The sequence below is a fragment of the Liolophura sinensis genome, chromosome 1, assembly GCF_032854445.1.
Source record: "Liolophura sinensis isolate JHLJ2023 chromosome 1, CUHK_Ljap_v2, whole genome shotgun sequence".
NCBI classification, from domain to species: Eukaryota; Metazoa; Mollusca; class Polyplacophora; order Chitonida; family Chitonidae; genus Liolophura; species Liolophura sinensis.
Window position 1 is genome coordinate 11,613,339 of NC_088295.1, and position 22,585 is coordinate 11,635,923.

The window sequence follows — 22,585 nt, forward strand, 5'->3', positions numbered from 1 at the left end:
TTCTGGTTTATTTAACTGATTTGTGGCCAACACCATGTTCAGGACATTTCTCTCATATCGTGACAGTCGGCTTTACGGGTGCATGTCATAACCATAAGGCTGAATCATTACAAACTTTCTTCATGTATGATTGACCATTCACAATATCCTGCATGTAACACTGGATGAATTTCTGAATGAGATCAATGAGATCAATCTACCCTGGTGTAATAGGGCTAAGTAACAAACAGCACGGTTGCACGGCTCAGGTGATGACTTTATACTCTAACCCCTAATCCATCAGACTACGGTGAAGATGTCATAAACAATAGCCAGCAGAGAGATGGCCAGATTCGTTAAGATTTCTGCTATTGACATAGCTGTATGAAGAGTAGGGAACTAATGAAAGAGCAAACAGGCAGTCATCTAACCTAACCTCTTCTTCGTGGTATAAAGCTCTCCTCACCCAGCACTTCTCTTAGGGGATCAATTCTTACCCAGACCCCGTCACTATTTGTGTAATCCCCATCAATTAGTAGAGCCCTACTTGGCCAGGGTGCCCTGTAAACAGCAGACCTGGGACAGACACAGCACTCTCACACTCACATCAACATTTATTTCACACTGACAATTATACATGTATGTACACTGACTGTACAGATTGTTTAGCTGATCTGCTTAGCAAAGGTTCAGGCTGAACTCCACTTCAACACTCACCAGACCATGGTTAAGTGAGTTACAATGTGGTGAAAAGAAAAAGCCTTGTAGAAGCTCTCCAGAAACTAGCCATAGTTTACTTGGTAGAATGCACAGGGAGAAGCACAGCCTGAAGCACCCAGACCTTTTTGGTAGCATTTCTCAAAGAGGATAAAGTGATTGGTTCTACATTAACAAAAAACAGCTGAAGATGTACCCTTATTATTTTAGAGGGTTTTTCTTCCTGTCTCCAGCAAATCCATTGTAAACTGTTTGTTCATAGCATTCACTTGACACATGAGCAATGCTTTAATCAGGCAATAAGGAGTGATAATTCATATGCAAACAAAAGGGTCTATTGTTGTGATGCTGAGACTGGTGAGATGATTGAAGTTTATGGCTGGTAGGATGTCCCCAGTGGCCAAGGGACACTTCACCGTACAATACAGAAAAGGGATATGTCCAAGACAAGGAGAGAGAAGGGCTGCTAACTCTTGATCACATTCACCAAGTATGAAGGGGCCACAATACACCAATCATCTCTACCTCAATTTGTTTTCACATCTCAGAATTGACTTACATGGTAATTAGATAAAGGGCTGTGGCAATTGGGCAGCCAGACAGCCAGATTCCTTCAGCTGGACTCTTCTATAAAACTGCTCTCTCTCAAACCTGGCTGCATTCTACCCACAACTGTCAGGTTATCTCAGCTAATTTGTCAGCCGGTGATTCGAGCCCTGGGGGCCGTGTTAAGCCAGGAGGGGGTAGAGCGGCACAGAGAGCTCTCCTGGTAACCACCTCACTCTACAGCCCGCCAAATCAAACCCTCTTCAAATGATAATCAATAGGAGCACATTACTTCTCTGTCAAGTCTGCTGGCCGCCGTTCCTCACTCTGCTCACCGCTTCTCTTGGATGCCCAGTTTGTGCATTTCCACGGGCGGGAAACAAAGACAAGTTTTTGTGCCCTTACATCCATGGACTACCTGCAGAGTGCGTGAAGAAAGGAGGGGATATGCCATCGCACAGCTATCAAACAACGGTAAGTCACCCCCAGTCTACATGTATTTAGTTGTAACTAAACTTTAAATACATGCTCACTCAGCAAGGCTCCAATAAAGTTTTAAAGTACGAAGTGCACACAAAAAGAAAGATAAACTTCAGTTAAACTAACATGTTCATAGCACTAATAGAAACTATTTTTTGTGTGTTTATACAGTAAGAGACAAAAAGACGAGGTTTAAAAATGATCAGAATCACCAAAACTTTGAATTTCACAGTTTCCAATCCTATACATTTTCAACCATTTTCCAAACTAATGATTTCAAACAAAACACCCGAGTTTAAGACAAAAAAGAAAAGCTCTTTGATGGCCTGTGTCTACAAGGCTATTTACATCCAACATGATAACCAATCAATACTTTGGATTTTAAATAGCAAGCTAACGCTAAGTCATGTTTCCCTAAATAACTTGATCTCAAATAACATTAAGCACGGATTTAGAACTGTCCAATTAGGGCAGGCTTGGCAAGATAGGATAATAAAAATTGAAATAACGAAAGAGCGCTCGTAGAAGCAATGTCTACAGTTATATTAAACAAAAATCAGGTCACATTCACCAACTGCCTTTCATCAAATTTATTCTTCAAGGTTAGAATTATCAGTTTAATTCACACGTTTGAAGTATAAGATAAATACTTGTATGAAACATACCTCTTCAGTGGACTCCAACTGAATTTCTTGATTTCTTGATAGTCATACCTAACTAGTCACATAACAATCATTATCATAACTGCTGCTCAAAACTGTGCAGTTATTGGAATAAAAACTGAAGTCTCTACCTAGACTTTACATGTGTGCTGTTCTGGGATACATGATATTGTACTGAATAGCTTACTATCTACTAAAAAAATGAGACAGATGTATAGCAAGACCACTGTTACTATGGTTCATAATTTGACATCTACAGTAGTATCTACATGGTGGCATCTAACTATACAGAAATAGAAAAACTTGAAAACACAAGTTTTAAAAATGTGAATCAAATTTGAGAAAATCAGTATAGTGCTTTTTGAGACAGTCTTTTAAAATTCTGAACCACATCCTTGATGAATGCTAAACAATTTGACATAAACACACAAAAACAACCCAACACAAACAGTGTCAGGTGTCTGATTTCTCAACAATATTTACCTTATCATGACTGACAAGTTTATAGGCGGAAGAAACAATGTACTAAAATAATTCTGTCTCATACTTGCTCAATTTCCCCACTTCAGATCTCATAAAAACAATCTCTCTTGCCATCCGTTCAGCCATTCATTAAACTATATACCATATTTGATCGTTGCTTTGTGCAATACGTACTACTTACCCAAAACATCCACAACCAAGCTGTTAGGGTGAAGGAAACAGCCTGGGCCCAGTTCTTCAAAGCTGGTTTAAGACTTAAAACCAGATTTAAGTTTTAGCAAAGTCTTCAATTTTGTACTTAGCCTAAAAAATGTGTAACATTATAGAAAATATGAACTAAAACTGCTGCTGTTATACTCTGAATTGGGACAACTTCATTGACTGCTGAGTTTGGCTAAAAATGTATTAAAATATAAAATATGACTTAATACCAATATTACCTAATACACTTTTGAACAGCTGGGCCCTGAGGTTTATCCCTCCACAAACCACCAGAGAAACTCCCCCACACGCAGCTCTAATTACATGTATATCAGCAAGATCTGGATTTGAAGGCAAGCCTTCATTGCTGAGAGATTTGTACATTCAGCTGAAGTTCATGACCAACTTGGCCAATCGTTACCTATACATGTATGTGATACTTTTGGGGTCAGACTTCACAACATTATTCATAATGAAGTTAGACCTTGTAAGCAGAGAAAATTCAGTTCTATACTTCACAACATGCTGATTACTGCTCCATATACCTGTACATGTACCTGTTGAATGGGTGACCTTTGCTCAAAAAATCCAGGTGCGCAGGTCAGTCAGATGCTGAACTACCCACATGTATCTACCTCTTACATGATCTTTGCTAAATTAAATGTAATCCAGTTTTATCTAGCTTTAATTTCTATTTTATTTATTTCATTTGGTGTAAAAAAAAAAAAGACAAAAAGCAAAAACTTTTCATTTACTGGTACAATTGACAATGTACAATTAAAAACTTTCACTGATGTTTATACATGGTTTCTGAACAAAAGTAGAAGGAACGGACCATGGACAAAAGCCACAATCAATCCTGATTTGGCAGATGACACCCACACTGTACATATACTACTGGGCATCATTTAGTAGACTCCCTTCAGCAGTATGACAATATGTGGTTCCTAGACCTGTTGGACACTTGCCAAGTCCATATACCGTATTGTCTGAGCTTGTGGATGTCCCATTAGACAAATCGGACATGAACTCCAAACCATATCACGCATATAATAGTACTTATTTGACAGCTTCTTCGTATCTGTCAGGGATACAGCAGAACTTTCACAATCACTATATATATTCTACTTCATACTATATATATTCCCTGACATTGTATATATACAATGTCAGGGAATTTCTCAGTATACATGTAGATGTAAATACTAAACCTGAAACAACTACAGGTATGTCAATCAACTTAGCTAGTATCTGGCTTCATAGCTCAGTTTGTATTTTCACTGGTCTCAATATTGTTATTTCAGTGTTGAAATTAAATCTGTACACAATATAGGCTTATGTTCTATATTTCATCATAGAAAACGAAAAATAACATTTTTTGTCAGCATTTCACCCGTGAGGAACACAGCCCTCAAGATTGATAAAGGAGAGGCAATATTGAATGTGAGCACAGCTGCATCGCTGCTGTTAGGCATCACATGTGCAGTCAGTTTAATCATTAGAAATGAAACACAATTCTTCAACCATTTCACATGTTTGCATGGTGATTATTCAAGCCTATTTTGGAGGCATTATTTTGTTGAATGATAAAATTACGAAGCCCTGAAACTGGCCAATTGAGCCAATGAAATTTTGTCCCCAAACTCAAATCAAGAGTTTTGAAAAGGTTGAGGAATTAGGGTATGTTCCCATGAGGTATGCTGTTTGTTGCCGTTTATCATATTTATCCTAAATATATGAAAAGAAAAAAAACACTCTGCTGTTACATGCATGCCATTTACATGTCACTTAACACAAGCATGCTATTTACATGTCATTTAACACAAGCATGCTATTTACATATAGCTCAATATACACCTAGTCCATAATTTCTAAGGAAGCAAGGTAATCTTGTAAAGGTGTTAACAATGCGCAGGTCAGGGGTTAATGACAATATCAGGTTAACTAACACCAAAGGTGAGGAAAGCTTCCCCTTCAAACACACAGGTGAACCCCTACATGTTAGACGTCTACAGAGATGCTACATGAAGTACAGGTAAGGTGAGGGACAATACAACATCTTTTAATACATGTGAACAATTGTTAAAACGATGAAACCAAAATTTGGAGTCTTCAGGAATCTAGTCCATGTATATGTAATTAACAAGCCTGATATTAAATGGTTATCAATTATCCAACTGTCAGTCCAGTAAGTCAACCTACTTCATGGAATTGCTCAACCTAAAGTTTTGTCTATGAGAACATTTCTAATTCTTCAATATGTCTGATTATAAGAGTTGTATTACTCTTAAAAAGGTGTCTTGAGTTGTCAGGGAGGTAGGGTGGTATCCTACTGGGAAAACGTAAGTTTCAGCACCAAAAGTAATATTTCATTTAACCCTATATTCACCTGTAAAACTGCACTTTCACATGTATCAGAAATGGCGAACATGCATTTGTAGCAGCTTTACAGAACATAACGAGATAATCATATTAATGTTAATACTTATTTACCTACCACCTACATGTAGGTGGAATGACTCTAAAAACTCTCTTCTAAATGAAACAAACTTATCACTGTTCTAAACTTAAGTCTTGTATCTGCTATATATATGTGCCTTTCCACAAACATACTAGCTAGGTATCAAACACAGACCTGAGGTTTTAATTCTGTTTATCCTAAAGCCAGAGCTTCATCAAGTGGTACACTTGGAAAGTATGGAGAGTTACACATCCAAATCCAAACACTTTCCCCCCAAACTCTGAGAAGAGAGTTTTGAGAGGAAGAGAGGCCTGTGTAAAACCATCCGTGGTTGGTTTACGATTTCCCCTCAGCCTTCCATTAATCGGTTGAGCAGGAGTCAATAATCCAGCACTCACTCGATACGTTTCCGTCAGATGAGCTTTATCCTTCAATCCAAACAGCAACCCTCTGAGTTATCTTCCCACAGATAAGCATTCCATTCTATCGTAAATCCTAGATAAAATTTACAAGGCCATCCCATCGTTGAAAAAAATTAAAAAAAGAAAGTCAGAAGAAATGATTTCATGCTCTACAGAGCTTGCAAAGGCCATTGTACTAAAACTCCATCATGATATACAACCATAATAAAAATTTGCTTCTCTCTCTGATCTAACTGTATACTTTTTGCAAAAAACACCACATGAAAAATGCAAAAAATCTAAATGAGCACTAAGAGGTTGAGGAATTCTGGGCGTGCGCTAGAAATGGCCATGTGGAATGTAATCAATATGGACTCCATGATGACATCGGGTGTAAACAGCTTTTACTGTGACATGTAAATTACCTTCAGTTTCCCCACACTCTGCTTTCTCTCTACCTTCATTTACAGCCGTCTTACTGCCTGTCTCAACCACTGAGTTCAGTCTGCCCTCAGAAAATCCTCCCTACTCTGCCCATTTTACTCACAGTCCTCCCAACTTAATCGGCACATAACTTTGATAGACTCCATCAGAAATCAATGCTTGTAAACCACACGACACAGTTCCCCCTGCCCATTAATCCAAAGGTCACCCATTTGACAGTCTTAAATGCAACACTATAACGTTTCAAGTCGCTCTGCTCTGCTCTTTTTGTAGTCCACTTTTTCACCAAATTTTTCTGGTTGTATTAAAGATGAGGCTTTAGGATATCATTTATTTGTACTAAACTTTGCACTGAGCTTTTGTAGAAGCTCTCTGGTATGCTCAATGTGTTATCATCCAAAGATTAACTGTATTCTAAATATTAGATAAATTTATCCCTGTACAAATACAGAGGTGTTTCTGTTTAACATCAAAACATATCTGTTCTTCCAGCTTTTATCATTTGGTTCAAAGAAAACCAAACACTGCAATATACTGTTAAAAATAGGTAAGAAATGCAAAACCACAGACTGGTCAGTGTGAAAACTCAATTACCATTTTCACACGCTTGTTCTTATTACACCATAAACTTGACCTGTTTCTCACAACATGAAACATTTTTCTGTGCAAACTAAGTTGTTGAAAACAGCACTCACTAAATCTCCTGTCTCAAAGTCAATGATCACTGGAAAGTCTGCTTTACACAATGAAAATTGGTTATGTTGTGGCTATATGAATAGATGTAACACGTCTAAATCTGGAGATTCTACCTTGATTATGCAGAGACAAAGCCTAACACAACATATCAACATTCCTTTGGTCTCAACCTTATACAACAATTCACTTTCATTATTATCATCATTTACACAGATCATATACACAACATATCAACATTCCTATGGTCTCAACCTTATACAACAATTCACATTCATTATTATCATCATTTACACAGATCATATACACAATATATCAACATTACTATGGTCTCAACCTTCTACAACAATTCCCTTTCATTATTAACATCATTTACACAGATCATATACACAACATATCAACATTCCTTTGGTCTCAACCTTATACAACAATTCACTTTCATTATTATCATCATTTACACTGATCATGTACACAACATATCAACATTCCTTTGGTCTCAACCTTATACAACAATTCACTTTCATTATTATCATCATTTACACAGATCATATACACAACATATCAACATTCATTTGGTCTCAACCTTATACAACAATTCACTTTCATTATTATCATCATTTACACAGATCATATACACAACATATCAACATTACTATGGTCTCAACCTTCTACAGCAATTCACTTTCATTATTATCATCATTTACACTGATCATGTACACAACATATCAACATTCCTTTGGTCTCAACCTTCTACAGCAATTCACTTTCATTATTATCATCATTTACACTGATCATATACACAACATATCAACATTCCTTTGGTCTCAACCTTCTACAGCAATTCACTTTCATTATTATCATCATTTACACTGATCATGTACACAACATATCAACATTCCTTTGGTCTCAACCTTCTACAGCAATTCACTTTCATTATTATCATCATTTACACTGATCATATACACAACATATCAACATTCCTTTGGTCTCAACCTTCTACAACAATTCACTTTCATTATTATCATCATTTACACTGATCATGTACACAACATATCAACATTCCTTTGGTCTCAACCTTCTACAACAATTCACTTTCATTATTATCATCATTTACACTGATCATATACACAACATATCAACATTCCTATGGTCTCAACCTTCTACAACAATTCACTTTCATTATTATCATCATTTACACTGATCATATACACAACATATCAACATTCCTTTGGTCTCAACCTTATACAACAATTCACTTTCATTATTATCATCATTTACACTGATCATATACTCTCCGAGAAGACTTCCTCTAAATGTCACAAACATGACAGCATATGGGAAGGTGAAGACACTAAGGCATCATCTTTAGTAACTGAGCTTAAATACCTCTACCTGTAGTATATGTACAGGTATAATCTAAACTCACAGAAAAATCATTATCAATTAGGTAATGTCTGGCTTTCATATTATTTTACTGTTGTATTATTGTATATCTATGTCCTTAGTTGACTCAGTATTTAGTCTGCATTTTGAGGCTTTGTCTGCAAACCTGTACACATGTATATATGTAAAATTCACCAATCACAATGAAATTTAGTTCTCCTGATGATGGAAAAATAAAGTGCTAAAATACAGAGTTAAAATGAGTCTACTTTTGTGTAACTTTAACTCACACTACACTTCAAATAAAAATTCCAGCCTACGTAATTAATAGTACCAGTATCCTAAAATCAGCAACTTCCAACAGAATACACTGAATCAATGTCTACTGTGTGCTTAAATCATCAAAGCCTTTACCGTCAAGACATAAAGTATTTTGGAAACTTAGTAGTCCTGCTAATCTTATAATCCTCAGATGCAGACATTTAGCAGTGAGCGCATCCCGTGTCTGTTCTTCCTGGGCCTTACTCTCACCTGTGCCGTCCTAGCCCAGAACATGGTACCCCAGGAGAAATGTACTCACTGCTGCCGGGGACCCGCCGGAATGCCAGGTATCCCAGGAACACCAGGACAAAATGGCCGACGTGGCAACGATGGGGAGAAAGGGATGAAGGGAGATATGGGTTTCCCAGGAATTGATGGCACAAAAGGTACAGTATATACATGTGGATGGAATGAATGAATGATTATTGCTTAACGCCACATCGGCAATATTTCAGCCATATTGTGGCGACATGTGGATGGAACAGCCGTGTGTTAACTAGATACACCGCAATATGTCATACTGGATGCTGAGTATTTCACCTGACTTTTTTCTCGTGAACTTGATAAATTATGCTCATTCTTATAACACATCTGAATGCAAACATGTATGGTTGTTTTATCAGTTTCAGAACAGGAATTTTGGCCACTGTGACAAGAAAAATGCAAAAAAAAAAAAAAAAAAAATGGATAATATGGATCAGATATGCCTGAAATTTGGCCCTTTACACTGTGGTGTAAAAATCCTCTCTGAAATAATTGCTAAAGATCATTTAATGCCTTTTTTAGCAAACCACCACATTTTACTAGTTCTGAATTTCTTTCCTATGTCATGCTATAAACCCTATGTAAATTGAGGGAATATATAATTCAGTGGGAATTTTGATTTAATATAAAAGAATTACAAATGGGATGTCTCTAGTGTGAGTAAGAACGATAATGATAGAGAAATAAACTTTCTTATCACCACAAGTGCAACTCAGACTAAGGGGAGATCACTCAGGTGGCTTTTGGCATGTGAGTAACAAGGGTGACTCCCAAATGACGTGGCACAAACTAAAGCCAAAGTGTTCATGAACTTGTAAAATCACCATATATATTCATCAGTCATGATCTACACATATGAAAAGGGCATTTGACAGCAAATGAAAATGAACACAAAGTAAATACTGTACTGGTACATCTTTAACACTGGCAAACAGTGTGACACCTACATCTATTATAGAGATGTAAACACAATTAGTATGATATATGAGGTGCTCGTTATTTTCTGCTGTTTACAGGAGAGATGGGACCTTCTGGCCCCATGGGTGAGCCTGGTGACCGCGGCAAACGGGGCAGGAAAGGGGATTGTGGTCCAAAGGGCAACCCAGGTGAGGCAGGCCAGAAGGGCGACAGGGGATACACAGGATATAAGGGCAAGAAAGGAGATCGGGGAGAAACACCAAAAACTACGGCCAAAATCGCATTTTCAGCAGCAAGGAGCAAAAAACTAGGACCAGTGTTCCAAGAGACAACAGTGACTTTTGACAAAATTTTGACCAACATTGGTGAAAGTTTTGATGAATATTCCTCTCACTTTGTGTGCAGAGTAAACGGAACATACTTTTTCACGACAAGTGTTGTGGGCCAATTGAAAATTGATGCATTTGCGTGGATCATGATGAATAACAAGCACATGGTGCCTCTCCATGGAGACGGGAGGGCAGGACATGGCACTGGTAGCAACTCCCTCATTCTTCACCTCACTGTTGACGATCATCTCTGGGTACAACTCATCAAAGACTCCGCACTTCTTAATGACTACTCTACATTCTCTGGCTACCTTCTGTTCGAGGATTAGACCACTTATTATCTGGCATATAACAATACTTCATCGCGTCAGTACTTACACTGCACATGTCCTAAACTAATCCCAAACATGATCTGGGGGCTGTTTTCACAAGGGCGTTTTAGGCTTGACTTCAAATCTTTGCTGAACCAGTTCTTAGTGAACAAATCTGAATTCTGAATGTGCGTTTTCCATGTACAAATCTATAATCTATGCCATTTCCCTTACTCTACTTACCCATGTGTATGCATCACGCACTCATCAATAGTTAATGCAATTTGCATTACAAGTGATTTGAAAATTGAGCTGGGATACACAACAGTAAATGCAATAAATGTATGATTATCACGCATACTGTACATGTACTAGTACACACATACACTACAGATGGAAACAAAATGTACCAGTAGATGTCTTGAGCACCATTTTATTACAATATGACTTGGCCACAAAGCGACACCCGTGAATTAAACTGTTGATCAGGGTCACTACCACCTACATGTATACCTCATCATATTGAACAGGTGGAGTACCTATACAACAACACAAAAATATCAACAAAGGCCACAATTAGTCCTCTCAAAATCTGTATTATCCATGTCTTGCAGCTTTCAGATAGCGTATGTATTTGTTGTGTTATCTATGTCATTTTCTAATTCTTACTGCACATGTAAAACATCTTATTTTTGTAGATTAGACAAAAACGTATCCCTTACTTGTAACATTGTTGTACATAGAACCAGACTTTAGCAAGCCATATGAAGTACCCTAAATGCACATATGTATTTTACACACAATATGTTACCAATAAACTAAGGTTCCGGTGTTTATATAATCCAGTTCATGTTTATCGTTTGTGCATTTGAAGGATTAAATCAAAAAAAAACTACAAAAAAAGTGGTGGCAATTGTTTCGTGAATTCGTGTTTTAACTAATCAATATGTATGTTTAATAGAGAACAAAAATCAGTACTGCCATTGACTGTACTTTACATTTTACACGTATGTTGTTAAATTACATAGTTTACCAGGAGTTGATAGTTATATTGTATGAACCTGTAGTGTAGGAAGTTTTATTGTATGTTTATTAGATTAGCATAATAGTTGTGGTTTTGTATGTTTTGAAATAAAACATTTGTCTATTACAGACTTCACACACCTATTTAGTGCTTCTTCATATAAATATTTTGCAAGAGTCTCTTCATAAAACAGGGCATAATGTTTTAGTTTGCCTGCATCTTATTCTTCGGATTATCTTCAAGCAGGATTTGTATGCAGGTCATGAATAAGGTTTTTCAGCCATTCTGATAGTTGACACGCCAAAACATGGACTTATGAATACCTAATGCACATTTGCCCATCTGTATCAACATAAACATTATCAAACGACTACCGAGTTGATCTGCAGATGCTTAGCTTTGATCACCCCATATGATACCACAATGTCTGTTTCACTACATACATCTGGTATTACATGATATCACCATGTCTGTTCCACTACATAAATCTGGTATTACATGATATCACCATGTCTGTTCCACTACATACATTTGGTATTACATGATATCACAATGTCTGTTCCACTAAATACATCTGGTATTACATGATATCACAACGTCTGTTTCACTACATACATTTGGTATTTAGTTAAAAGTTCATATTTGTTTTTATTTAACAGAAATGAAAGACAAGCACAAAACACAAACTCACTCTGAAGAAGTTTTGCCTGGTTTACTATCTTCTGGAAGTGTCTCTCTATTTTTTTCTTCCTTCAGGTCATTCTTTTTCTCTGCATCATCACTTTCCTTTTTAATGTCAGAGTTCTCTTTCTTTTTCTGTTTAGGAGCTAAAGGACAGACCATATAAGTTTTATCTTTATCAGAATATCAGTAGTGACTTTCAGTCAAAACATATAGTATAGTGGCAGCCAAGAAGATTTGAAATTGCTATTATCATTATAGTTCAAGGCAAATCAATCATATTTGAAAACATCTTTTATGACAAAAGATTCAATAGTTTACTTCCATTTATTTACTACAAGAATTTCTAAGTGTTCTCATATTAGCTGATGTCTGATGAACATTGATCTATCACCATTTACAGACATACCTGTACAGGCATATCACACAGCCAGTAACTTACAGAAGAAACTATGCACAGGCTTTTTCTGGTTTGTTTTGTTGCCATTCTTTGGTTCACCTGGTGATTCTGAAAAAAGCAAGTGCGATTACTATGGAGACTTGAGATCTATATGTGTACTTAAACATGCTAGTGAAGCTACATGAGTAACAGGAACAAAGGGATCATGACTTTCAATACACATTTAAATCACTGTGCGGTACATTTCCAGTATTTACCGAATCAATATCCCACACAATATTTCACACTGAAAGTTTTTCCTTTGATTTGTTTATCCAAGAATTTTTCACAAATATGACAGGCAGTGAGGTATACTTTTGGAGGAAACTGGAGTGGCAAGAATAAACCACTGCCTTTCTCCAAGTACCAAACACTCCAGCTGACTTTAAGCCACAGCTGAAGAAGCTGGAGCCGGCTTCAAACATGTAACCTCATCAGTTTGGGGCCTGTCACTTGTAGCTGGCCAGGGCTTTAACTGTGTCCGAGTCAGCAACTGTCTATAGACAGCAACGTCAGTGATATTTCAAGTATGGACAGCTACCGTCACTCCATTATTAGCTTAGATTAACAGTGTTGCCATAAATGTTTACTTGTAACATTTGCTACAAGAGAAAGATCTACTTACCGCTTTCGTCTTTTTTGTTTGAAGGACTTTCAGCTGCATTGCCTTCTGACTTTTCCTTTTTGCTCTTCATATCAGATGTTTTCCTTAACATATCCTGGAAATGAAAAATATGATTACGTTATCTACCAAATTGTTTCTATGCGACGTGTATGAAGAGCATAATGATTTCATTGACTGCCTTTTTCAAGGGTTGGGTGTTTGTATGTAAAGCAGGAGACATACACGTAATGCCTGGTAATGCAGATACATGTACATGTGGTGTCATCTGTATGTAATATCAATCTAGGTTTCATGGTAATGCATGAGTTTCACACTGAAACTTTTGGATTAATCAATCATCATCACTTTCACCAAGAATAGTCTATGTCCACATAATCACACCAGGATTAAACAATCACAACCACATCATTACATCAGGATAAACCAATCATGTCCCCAAAACACAACAGGATTAACAAATCATATCCTCATAATCACATCAGGATTAATAAATCACATCCTCATATTCATACCAGGGTTAATCAATCACATCCTCATATTCATACCAGGGTTAATCAATCACATCCTCATATTCATACCAGGGTTAATCAATCACATCCTCATATTCATACCAGGGTTAATCAATCACATCCTCATATTCATACCAGGGTTAATTAATCACATCCTCATATTCATACAAGGATTAATCAATCACATCCTCATATTCATACCAGGGTTAATCAATCACATCCTCATATTCATACCAGGGTTAATCAATCACATCCTCATATTCATACCAGGATTAATCAATCACATCCTCATATTCATACCAGGGTTAATCAATCACATCCTCATACTCATACGAGGATTAATCAATCACATCCTCATATTCATACCAGGATTAATCAACCACATCAGCAACTGATACCATAATTAATTAATCAAATTCATCTCATCCACATCATCACAAGGCATGAATAAAAATGCTCACAGACAAACAGGTGACAACTGGATGGACACATTTTCAAAACACATGTTTGCATGGTATAAAAGTAATTACAGTTCATTACTACTTGTAACAGGCAGCCTCCAGACTTACAAATCATATTCATTACTTAACAGAATATCAGTCTACACGGATCCATTCTGATCTGACCTTTTCTTTTTCATCCTCTTCCTGGCTCAATTGATCCTCTAACTTGACTTTCTTTGCAGAGACTGGTTCTTCCTTAACTGAGATAGGCTTTGGTGGAGTTGCAGCTTCTATCTTCCTCTTAGTTCCTCCCCCCATGCTTTTCCTAGCTGTATTAATTTACAAGTAAGTGTTTTGAAAATACAGAAGCCTATTAAACAGTGGATGGGTCATATGCCTGTATGTTCATGCTATAACCCTTCACAAACAGTTCCGTATGTTTTAAAAGAATCGTAAACCCCTAGAAAATAACACTATAAGATGCTAGGTTCCTCACTGGCTGAGGATATAGATTGACTGATAGATTAATTGGTGTTGAACAAAGTACTCCACAATTTTTCACTTATATTATACCAAGTTTATTGGTTCAGGAAACAGAAAGTCACCGAAGTAAATGACCACCCTGACAGGAACTTGACAAACATCATAACTTAAAGAGCTGAATTCAAGCAGGTGACTTCATTGGTGAAGGACCTGATGGTCTCAGTGTGCCAGCCCTGCAGCCATCTGAGCCAGTAAAGCTCCCTTCTTAGGGACTGTTAACTCATACAGTGAATTCATCATACATTGTATTTCACCTAAAGTGTAGTATTACTCAAGTGAAAAGCTTGATTTTGATTGAGATGTCCACCTTATATAAAGGAACCAATCAATTTTCTTCTTTCTTTTGTAACGTTTGATCAGTTTCTTATTAGAAAAACTTTGATGATGGCTTCAACAGAATCATTTTCAGACCTTTATATGCTCCTGAAAGTGTGTTCTTACACAGCAAACTTTAGGTGAAATAGACTAGTTATATTTTCCATAAACAAATTTCTCTTTGGTGCTAAACGTCTATTTTTCTTCATTTGTCAGGAAATATGTTGATAATAATTATGATTTCAGAAAAAATCTGTTTGTGATTACAACTTATAAAGTTAAATAGACTATTGGATTACCTGTTTTCCTGCGTGGTATTCCTCCTGGTGAACTGAATGAGCTATGAGGAGATGATGTCTCTGACATAGACTGAGAAGACACTCCTGAGTCTGGTTCCGTCATGTCACTCTCCTAAACCAATAAAATCATAAAAATTTAGATTAGAAGAAAATTCTCCCTATACAACCAATAAAAATAGCCCACAAGTATTTTTAGCAATTTTTTCTTGATTTTAAGCTACAAAAGTTGTGTCAGATTTAAATCCGATCTCTTAACATGTGGTCTAAATGTAAGATAACATCCACTTTTTGTGGAATGTATTAAACAGTTTTAAAGCGAGTTTTGGTCTGTTTTTTTTTCTTCAAAAAAAAAAAAACAACAGAATCCATGTCATTGTAAGAATGCAGTTGGTCAGCTGTCAGAACCATATCTAATGCCATTTTAGTTCTGGATTAAACCTGAAATAAAACTAACAAGTACATGTAGATATGATGGTCCATCACTAAAATTTAAGTTTTCATACAAATTTCTTTCATACCCCAACTCAGAAAGTGTCATTTTGTTGCGTTTCATAAAATTTATTTATGCACGCTGTCAGCGTAACCTTCAAAGTTTGAGGTCACAACCTTCAAATTTTTTTTTGACATCGAGCTGGTTGCTATATATGCTGCATTTAAGGCCAAACTTTCTATGCCAGTGTTAACTCTTCTAAAGGACAATTCTAAAGTCAGCTATTCCTGTTTTGAGTGAATCGGTCGAGCAGATTTGACCATTCCATGGTATAAGAGAACTTGAGCTATGTGCACAGGCCATTCTCTTTATCACATACATACAGAAGAAATCTTTCCACAAAACTTAAGTTATATATATTTTATTGGTTTTGTACTAAAATGTATTACATGGTACATATATGATAGTGGCCAGATTAATGGCAGAGCCCAAAAGAAACCACTGCACCTTGCCCAGTAATACTTGTATGTACCTGTATCTAAGGCTGCCGCGCAACCTGAGAGAGATGGATTCAATACTGCAAAGTCAACAGGTCAGAGATTGGTTGATTTCCTGCAGAGTTCAGAGAGTATAAAGGAATTACAGTTACAACAGATGTTTCCTTTGCTCTCAAGCACTGAATCACAGCCCAAAGATATGATTCAGATTGAAAAAGATTAAATCTAAACAGATATCGAGTTTTACAGTCGCTTCATGTCAGTGTACCTTCTTTGCATCAGGTTTCACATCATCAACATCCATCTTCTCTGTGGCTTCACTTTTGCCACTGCCTTCTCCATCCGGAGTTGTCTTTCCTTGATCTTCCTCCTCCTCCTCATCATCACTATCTATTATCCTTCGAGCACGCCCTTTTTTTGTTTTCTTTACAGGAGAATCAGAAAAGTCATGTCCATTTGTAACTACTGGTGACTCATTTTTCTTCAAGTCTGGAGGACACTTTTCACTGTCCTTCCTGAAACACATAGTAAATTATACCTTACACGTGTGTCATTGATAAAGCAAAAATAAAACTTATTTTTCAAAACACTACCTCTTGTTGAAATATGAAAAATGTACAATACACACCTAGGTTCCTTGGTGACATTTCCATTTTCCTCCTGTTCTGTCTTTTTCTCTGATTCTTTCTTGGCTTTTGGGCCAGAAAAGAAAGACCTGCAAGAGTTTTTTTTTAACAGTTTAGTACTGTAGGTATACACTCCTAAAACAGTCAGCAAGATAATATGTATAGTTCTTACAATAAAACTGGTTCCCCGTTATTTTCAAAATTGCATACATGCCATGGTGTACGTAACGATTTCACATGCATTTAAGACAAGACAAAAACAGCTCAGCTATCTTGGTCAACTGAAATTGCCAGACATACTTGTAGGGCTAGCAGTCAGTTATATGTATCAAATCTGTAAGAAACAAATTTCTTAAACACTCATCCTAGTAAGGACCAGCAGCCAAATTCTGGGAAGTATGCCATATGCCGCCATACCATCATATATTGATGGAATAAATTAATTAAAGTGAATTTAGTGAATTAATTAATTAAAGTGAATTAATCATCAAATTCTGGTATTTTCAAGTTGGCATACTTTCAAGAAAGTAAATACACATTGCATTAATTGGTTTTGTTATTTTCTTACTTGTACATCTTAAAATCAGCGCATGTAAAAAATTAGATGTGCCACGATTTCTACATCCAGGTGAACAGTGTGCATTACCCTAGTTCAATTAATTTAAACCATTAAGTCTATTTTCAACAATTTTTGAAATTTACCTGCCTCAACACTTAACCATTGAATTAAAAATTCCAGTCAGGCCAATCAAGTGGACCTATAAATCCAACTCTAAGACAACAGCACAGATCAATTTCTGTTCAGGATTGAATAGAATAAGACTCACTCCTGCAAGTATGAATTCATTCCCAAGTTGAAATGTTGTTGATGTCCACTGAAACATCTCCGTATCGCTCATCAAAATAACTTTGTGTGGTCATGGCAAGTCGGGTGTACTAATATTTTGTAACAGCACCAAAAGATATGGAAATCAACCTAACAACATAGGACCACGCAGTGAGTCTTAAATGATAACTGCAGTTACGGTTTCATGAATCATTACGGGGGAAGAACAAAAAGAACAGATGAAAAGTTAGTCCTGTAGAAAAGACAACTCTAAAGGTTTTAGTTAAGGTTTGCACAACTATCTCTTTATCCATGTTTTCCGTGGCCTCAGATACAATCCAGATTTTGGATACACCTTATGAGTCAGGTGTACACACCACCATTTTGAAGAGAGAAAAGTTAACACTTCATCAGATCCATCTGAAATGGATGTAACCATGTATGAGTGATGGAAAGAATCCCTTTCTCCTCGATAAGCTGAGTGATTTCAGGAGTTCTGCGAGTTCATGCAGATATTGACGAGACAGGATTGGTGTTCTCGCAAACTAATGCAGCTACAAGGTGAGATTTTATGGTACTTGCTAGACTGAATATACATCTCGCATAGACACGTCTTTGGCACATCAGCGCCGTAACTGCTTCCGTAAAATCACCTAGTTTAACCACGTTAGTTCGCGAGAGCCCCCACCATGTTTCGCCTAAACCTCCTTAAACTTGTGAGAGTCCTGAAATGAAAACTCCACTTATTATTGAAAATAGACCTTAACGTTCAATTTACCCAAACTAAGTGTGCATGTATGTTATCTTCTCAAATTCAAACGTTAATTTGCAATGGCAGTTGTAAAATTTCACTACCTTCATCAACTTGATTAAGTACTTGCCTAGTACTTTTTATTTTAGAGTTTAATCTGTGATCGATTTCCATCGTATAAAATGCACGATACATCATTTGCATTAACCGGAAAGAGTCCAATTCCTTTTCTTATGCTGGCCTAGCGTCGCTGGCATTTCAATGCTCACACTGTCAATTTCATACTCAATGAAGTTGCAGGCTAACTCTGTTTCTTATTGAACGCGTCTCGCACAAATAAAAGACACCAGCCTAAAGGCCTGGTTTCCGCACCAACAGCACCACCACGATATGCCCACATTTAGAAGAGAGATTTATCATAGCCATAATGAATTCCACGGCATACACTCCACCATCTTCCATCTTGGCACTATCTTCTTACTGCTCCACTATAAAGCAGGACATGGACATACGCATAGTTGCTCAACATGGCGCCAGTGGCCGAGGAACGTATACCGTGGATGCCTTCATGGCTATAATCTATTCTCAATCGAGTAGGGACGTGTGGTGGCGGTGCGATGGGTGCGGAAAGCAGGTCTTTAGGTTGATGTCTTTTCTTTGCGCGAGATGCGATCGATAACAAAGAAAATTGGCCTGGACCTTCGTTGAGTACGAAATCAACATCGTAAGCATCCAGACTCCAACGACGCTAAGTCAGTATAAGAAAAGGAATTGGAGTTTTTCGGGGTTACATTTGCATGGGCAATTTATTAACTTGAGAGAGAAGTCTGACGATCCGACACTCGAGACGAGTAAGACCGCACCGTTTGAGGTTTGTAGATTTAACACTGATTCATATAAGCTTATTCTACCATGTACTCACGTAATCGACTTCTGCATTGTGGATATTATTGAGGGGCAATTTACGATATGATTTCTGGCCAGTGCCTTTCGTTGTTGTTGCTTGTTACCGCGGTTAACTTTCCCGCCAAGACAAAAGTTACGCTGCAGAACAAGAGAGGTTAGCAAGGGGGAATAACTATGTATTTAAGACAATAACAGCTATCTCCTCCTGTCGTTTACCTAAAGCCGACTCGAGAGAACATTGAATTTTGGTTGCCTGATATGAAACCGTGAACCTGGCGAAAAAAGTGTTCAGATACTATGTCTATTTACTTTTAATAATAACAAGAACTAGCTACTTCAAACTAAAAACAGTAGCTTCAAGATGTGGATATTGGGATCGAACAGGAATACTAGAGGATACTTGAAAAGATAAGATAACACGAAGAACATGAATTTAGGTATCTGAAGAAAGATATGAAAGAAGGAATCCGTTGTATATTTCATATAGTTTCCCAATTACCCCTCTATTGCATATTTTTCGTTAATGATAGGGAATACTCCGAAATTACATCATCGATGAACATATTGGTGACCGGGACCAGCCCAGCGTCCCGAATTTGAGTTCTCCGTTCAATCAAGTTATTTTTACAGCTATCACCGTTTAATTTTCAAACTGATCATTGGGACTTTGGAGAAAGTGTACCGGTTGTTTAAATCCCTATTGTTACACCCAAATAAGAAGGCTTCTTCGACCTTGCATATGTTAGGCCACATCCTAAACTCCACATTAATAAATGTAAAGAAAGCCTTTCGTGTATCCTCCAAGCTCTAATTTATTATCCTATATATCTATAGAAATGCTGAAACAAAAATTTTACTGACCACAAAAGAAACTGATGTATAGACACAGCGATAGACATAGCTGCTTACCACAGCTAAAAAGATAGGGGTTCAAAGAGGAGCCACTAGGCGATTGCGTACTCCGCTGGACAGATATGAACCAGTAGAAATCATCTATATAATCATCTACATGAATAGTTAGATTAAAACCCTAACTCGTAGTGTATTGACACGTCGCCGGTTTGATCTTTCTCTCTAAGCTGTACGTCTGTAATTTTATTATGGCCTGTGGTGTTAATGTAACGGTGACCAGTTTATTTAACACCAGTGCATTCGTGATAAAATTCTATTAATTAATTCTTATACCAGTATAGAGAGTAGAGAAATCCCAAGTAGAGATGTCCTTATATGGTATGTGTATTTGATCGTCTATATCTTCAGTGGCAAGTTTGGTTTTTTTTAAGAGTAAACTTACAGTTGACGCTGGATCTGGGGTCTGTTTCAGTCTTTCCAGCTTAGCTTACAAATGTAATGTGGAAGCTATAAGATGGGAATATGACGAACCGATATCAGAGCCTGAATTTTTTGCAAGTGCATGATAGAACTTTCCAGAACGACTCTACCTCTTGTAGTACCTTCGTTAAGAGAGTAGATACAAGTTTGGTGATACAGCTTGACCTCGCAGTAAAGCGAACTTTGTATGAATAACGAAATTGTATAACAATGTATTTTCAAGTCACCAAGTGCCTTTCGTACGTTAGGATCCTTCAGCCACTTGTTTGACTCGCATGGGTGTAGATATGGTGGATTGCATATACAACATTTCTCATCTTGGAGAAGTTCATTCAGACGCTTCCTGGAGTTCCGGCATCATCTTCGAAAAGTTCATTCAGACGCTCCCTGGACCTCCGGCATCATCTTGGAGAAGTTCATTCAGACGCTTCCTGGAGTTCCGTCATCATCTTCGAGACGTTCATTCAGACGCTTCCTGGAGTTCCGTCATCATCTTCGAGACGTTCATTCAGACGCTTCCTGGAGTTCCGTCATCATCTTCGAGACGTTCATTCAGACGCTTCCCGGACCTCCGGCATCATCTTGGAGAAGTTCGTTCAGACGCTTCCTGGAGTTCCGTCATCATCTTCGAGAAGTTCATTCAAACGCTTCCTGAGCTCAAACATCATCTCCAAGAGATTCATTCAGACGTTTTGCTCAGCTCCGGCACCATGACCAATAGATTCATTTAGACCTTTCCTGGAAAAGCTCAGGCTTCATCTTCAAGAGGTTCATTCAGACGCTTCCTGGACCTCCGGCATCATCTTGGAGAAGTTCATTCAGACGCTTCCTGGAGTTCCGTCATCATCTTCGAGACGTTCATTCAGACGCTTCCTGAGCTCAAACATCATCTCCAAGAGATTCATTCAGACGTTTTGCTCAGCTCCGGCACCATGACCAATAGATTCATTTAGACCTTTCCTGGAGCTCCGACATCGTGTCCAAGAGGTTCAGGTGTCTGACAGACATTCCCACGTATGACCAGAGAGGAAGCCAACATGAGTTGGACTTGAACTCACAGCTACCGCACTGCATGGTGAGAGGCTACTGAGTTGAGATATAGCCCGGAAGAAAACCAAGGTCGTTATAATTGTTAATTGTGAATGTGTTTGAAAGACATGAATTATGAATTCAATTTGCAACCGAAAGAAAGCAGTAAATTTTTAAACAGGCTGGCACTGTATGTCATGGTTTCCCACACTAGCTGATACTAGCGGGTACTCGAAAGCTTATCAAGCTGCCCTTATCTCTGAATAGTATAGTGTAATAAAATGGAGGGATAATGGTGTTGTACTTTTTCCATTGTTTATATATTAAATAATTTTGTTGTTGTTTACGGCTGTACTTAAGATTTTATTCAGTCCTATGATGGATATGGGGGGAGGAGTCAAGCGGACGTACACAGCATATTGGTGAAAAGGCAAGAGATTTTGTCCAAATGAACAATGAGAGCGAGGAAAGTTTGGTCATTCCAGGGTTTTGTGAATGAACGTGTGTTTTTTTTTTAAAGAATGTGAAACCCGCAACAAGCAAACATATTTCTCGATGTCTAGGACATTTGGGCTGTGACAAGAAATACCACATGGGTACAGGTAGGTACAGTCAGAAGTATTGTCCAACACTCGTAACAACTTAATCTAAAGCCAACGACGATTGCATTGCTTGTGGACATTTTTATTAACACAGTTTTCTCTAACTATAACCAAA

The 22,585-nt window shown here is 37.5% G+C and overlaps 2 protein-coding genes across 3 annotated transcripts in view; one reads left to right on the top strand and one right to left on the bottom strand.

The window, feature by feature from the left end:
* LOC135476412 (DNA ligase 1-like) overlaps positions 1–19,616 on the bottom strand; it is a 47,740-nt gene extending 28,124 nt beyond the window's left edge. The window contains exons 1-8 of one of the 2 annotated variants that reach the window (XM_064756435.1): positions 19,524–19,616; positions 17,027–17,113; positions 16,667–16,913; positions 15,472–15,583; positions 14,498–14,643; positions 13,363–13,456; positions 12,741–12,806; positions 12,309–12,444 (exon numbers count right to left, since the gene is read on the bottom strand). In XM_064756435.1, coding sequence (XP_064612505.1) covers positions 12,309–12,444; positions 12,741–12,806; positions 13,363–13,456; positions 14,498–14,643; positions 15,472–15,583; positions 16,667–16,913; positions 17,027–17,113; positions 19,524–19,540 — 905 coding nt within the window. In that variant the 5' untranslated portion in view covers positions 19,541–19,616. Of the gene's footprint in view, positions 1–12,308; positions 12,445–12,740; positions 12,807–13,362; positions 13,457–14,497; positions 14,644–15,471; positions 15,584–16,666; positions 16,914–17,026; positions 17,114–17,851; positions 17,929–19,523 lie in introns of those variants that run through there. The other variant, XM_064756425.1, reaches the window with a different exon arrangement.
* LOC135461333 (complement C1q and tumor necrosis factor-related protein 9-like) lies at positions 1,576–11,664 on the top strand. Its single transcript, XM_064738372.1, has 3 exons — positions 1,576–1,716; positions 8,923–9,157; positions 10,052–11,664. Exons 1-3 carry the CDS (start codon positions 1,690–1,692, stop codon positions 10,609–10,611), a joined length of 822 nt encoding a protein of 273 aa, XP_064594442.1. The 5' UTR covers positions 1,576–1,689; the 3' UTR covers positions 10,612–11,664.
* Positions 19,617–22,585: the final 2,969 nt, after the last annotated feature.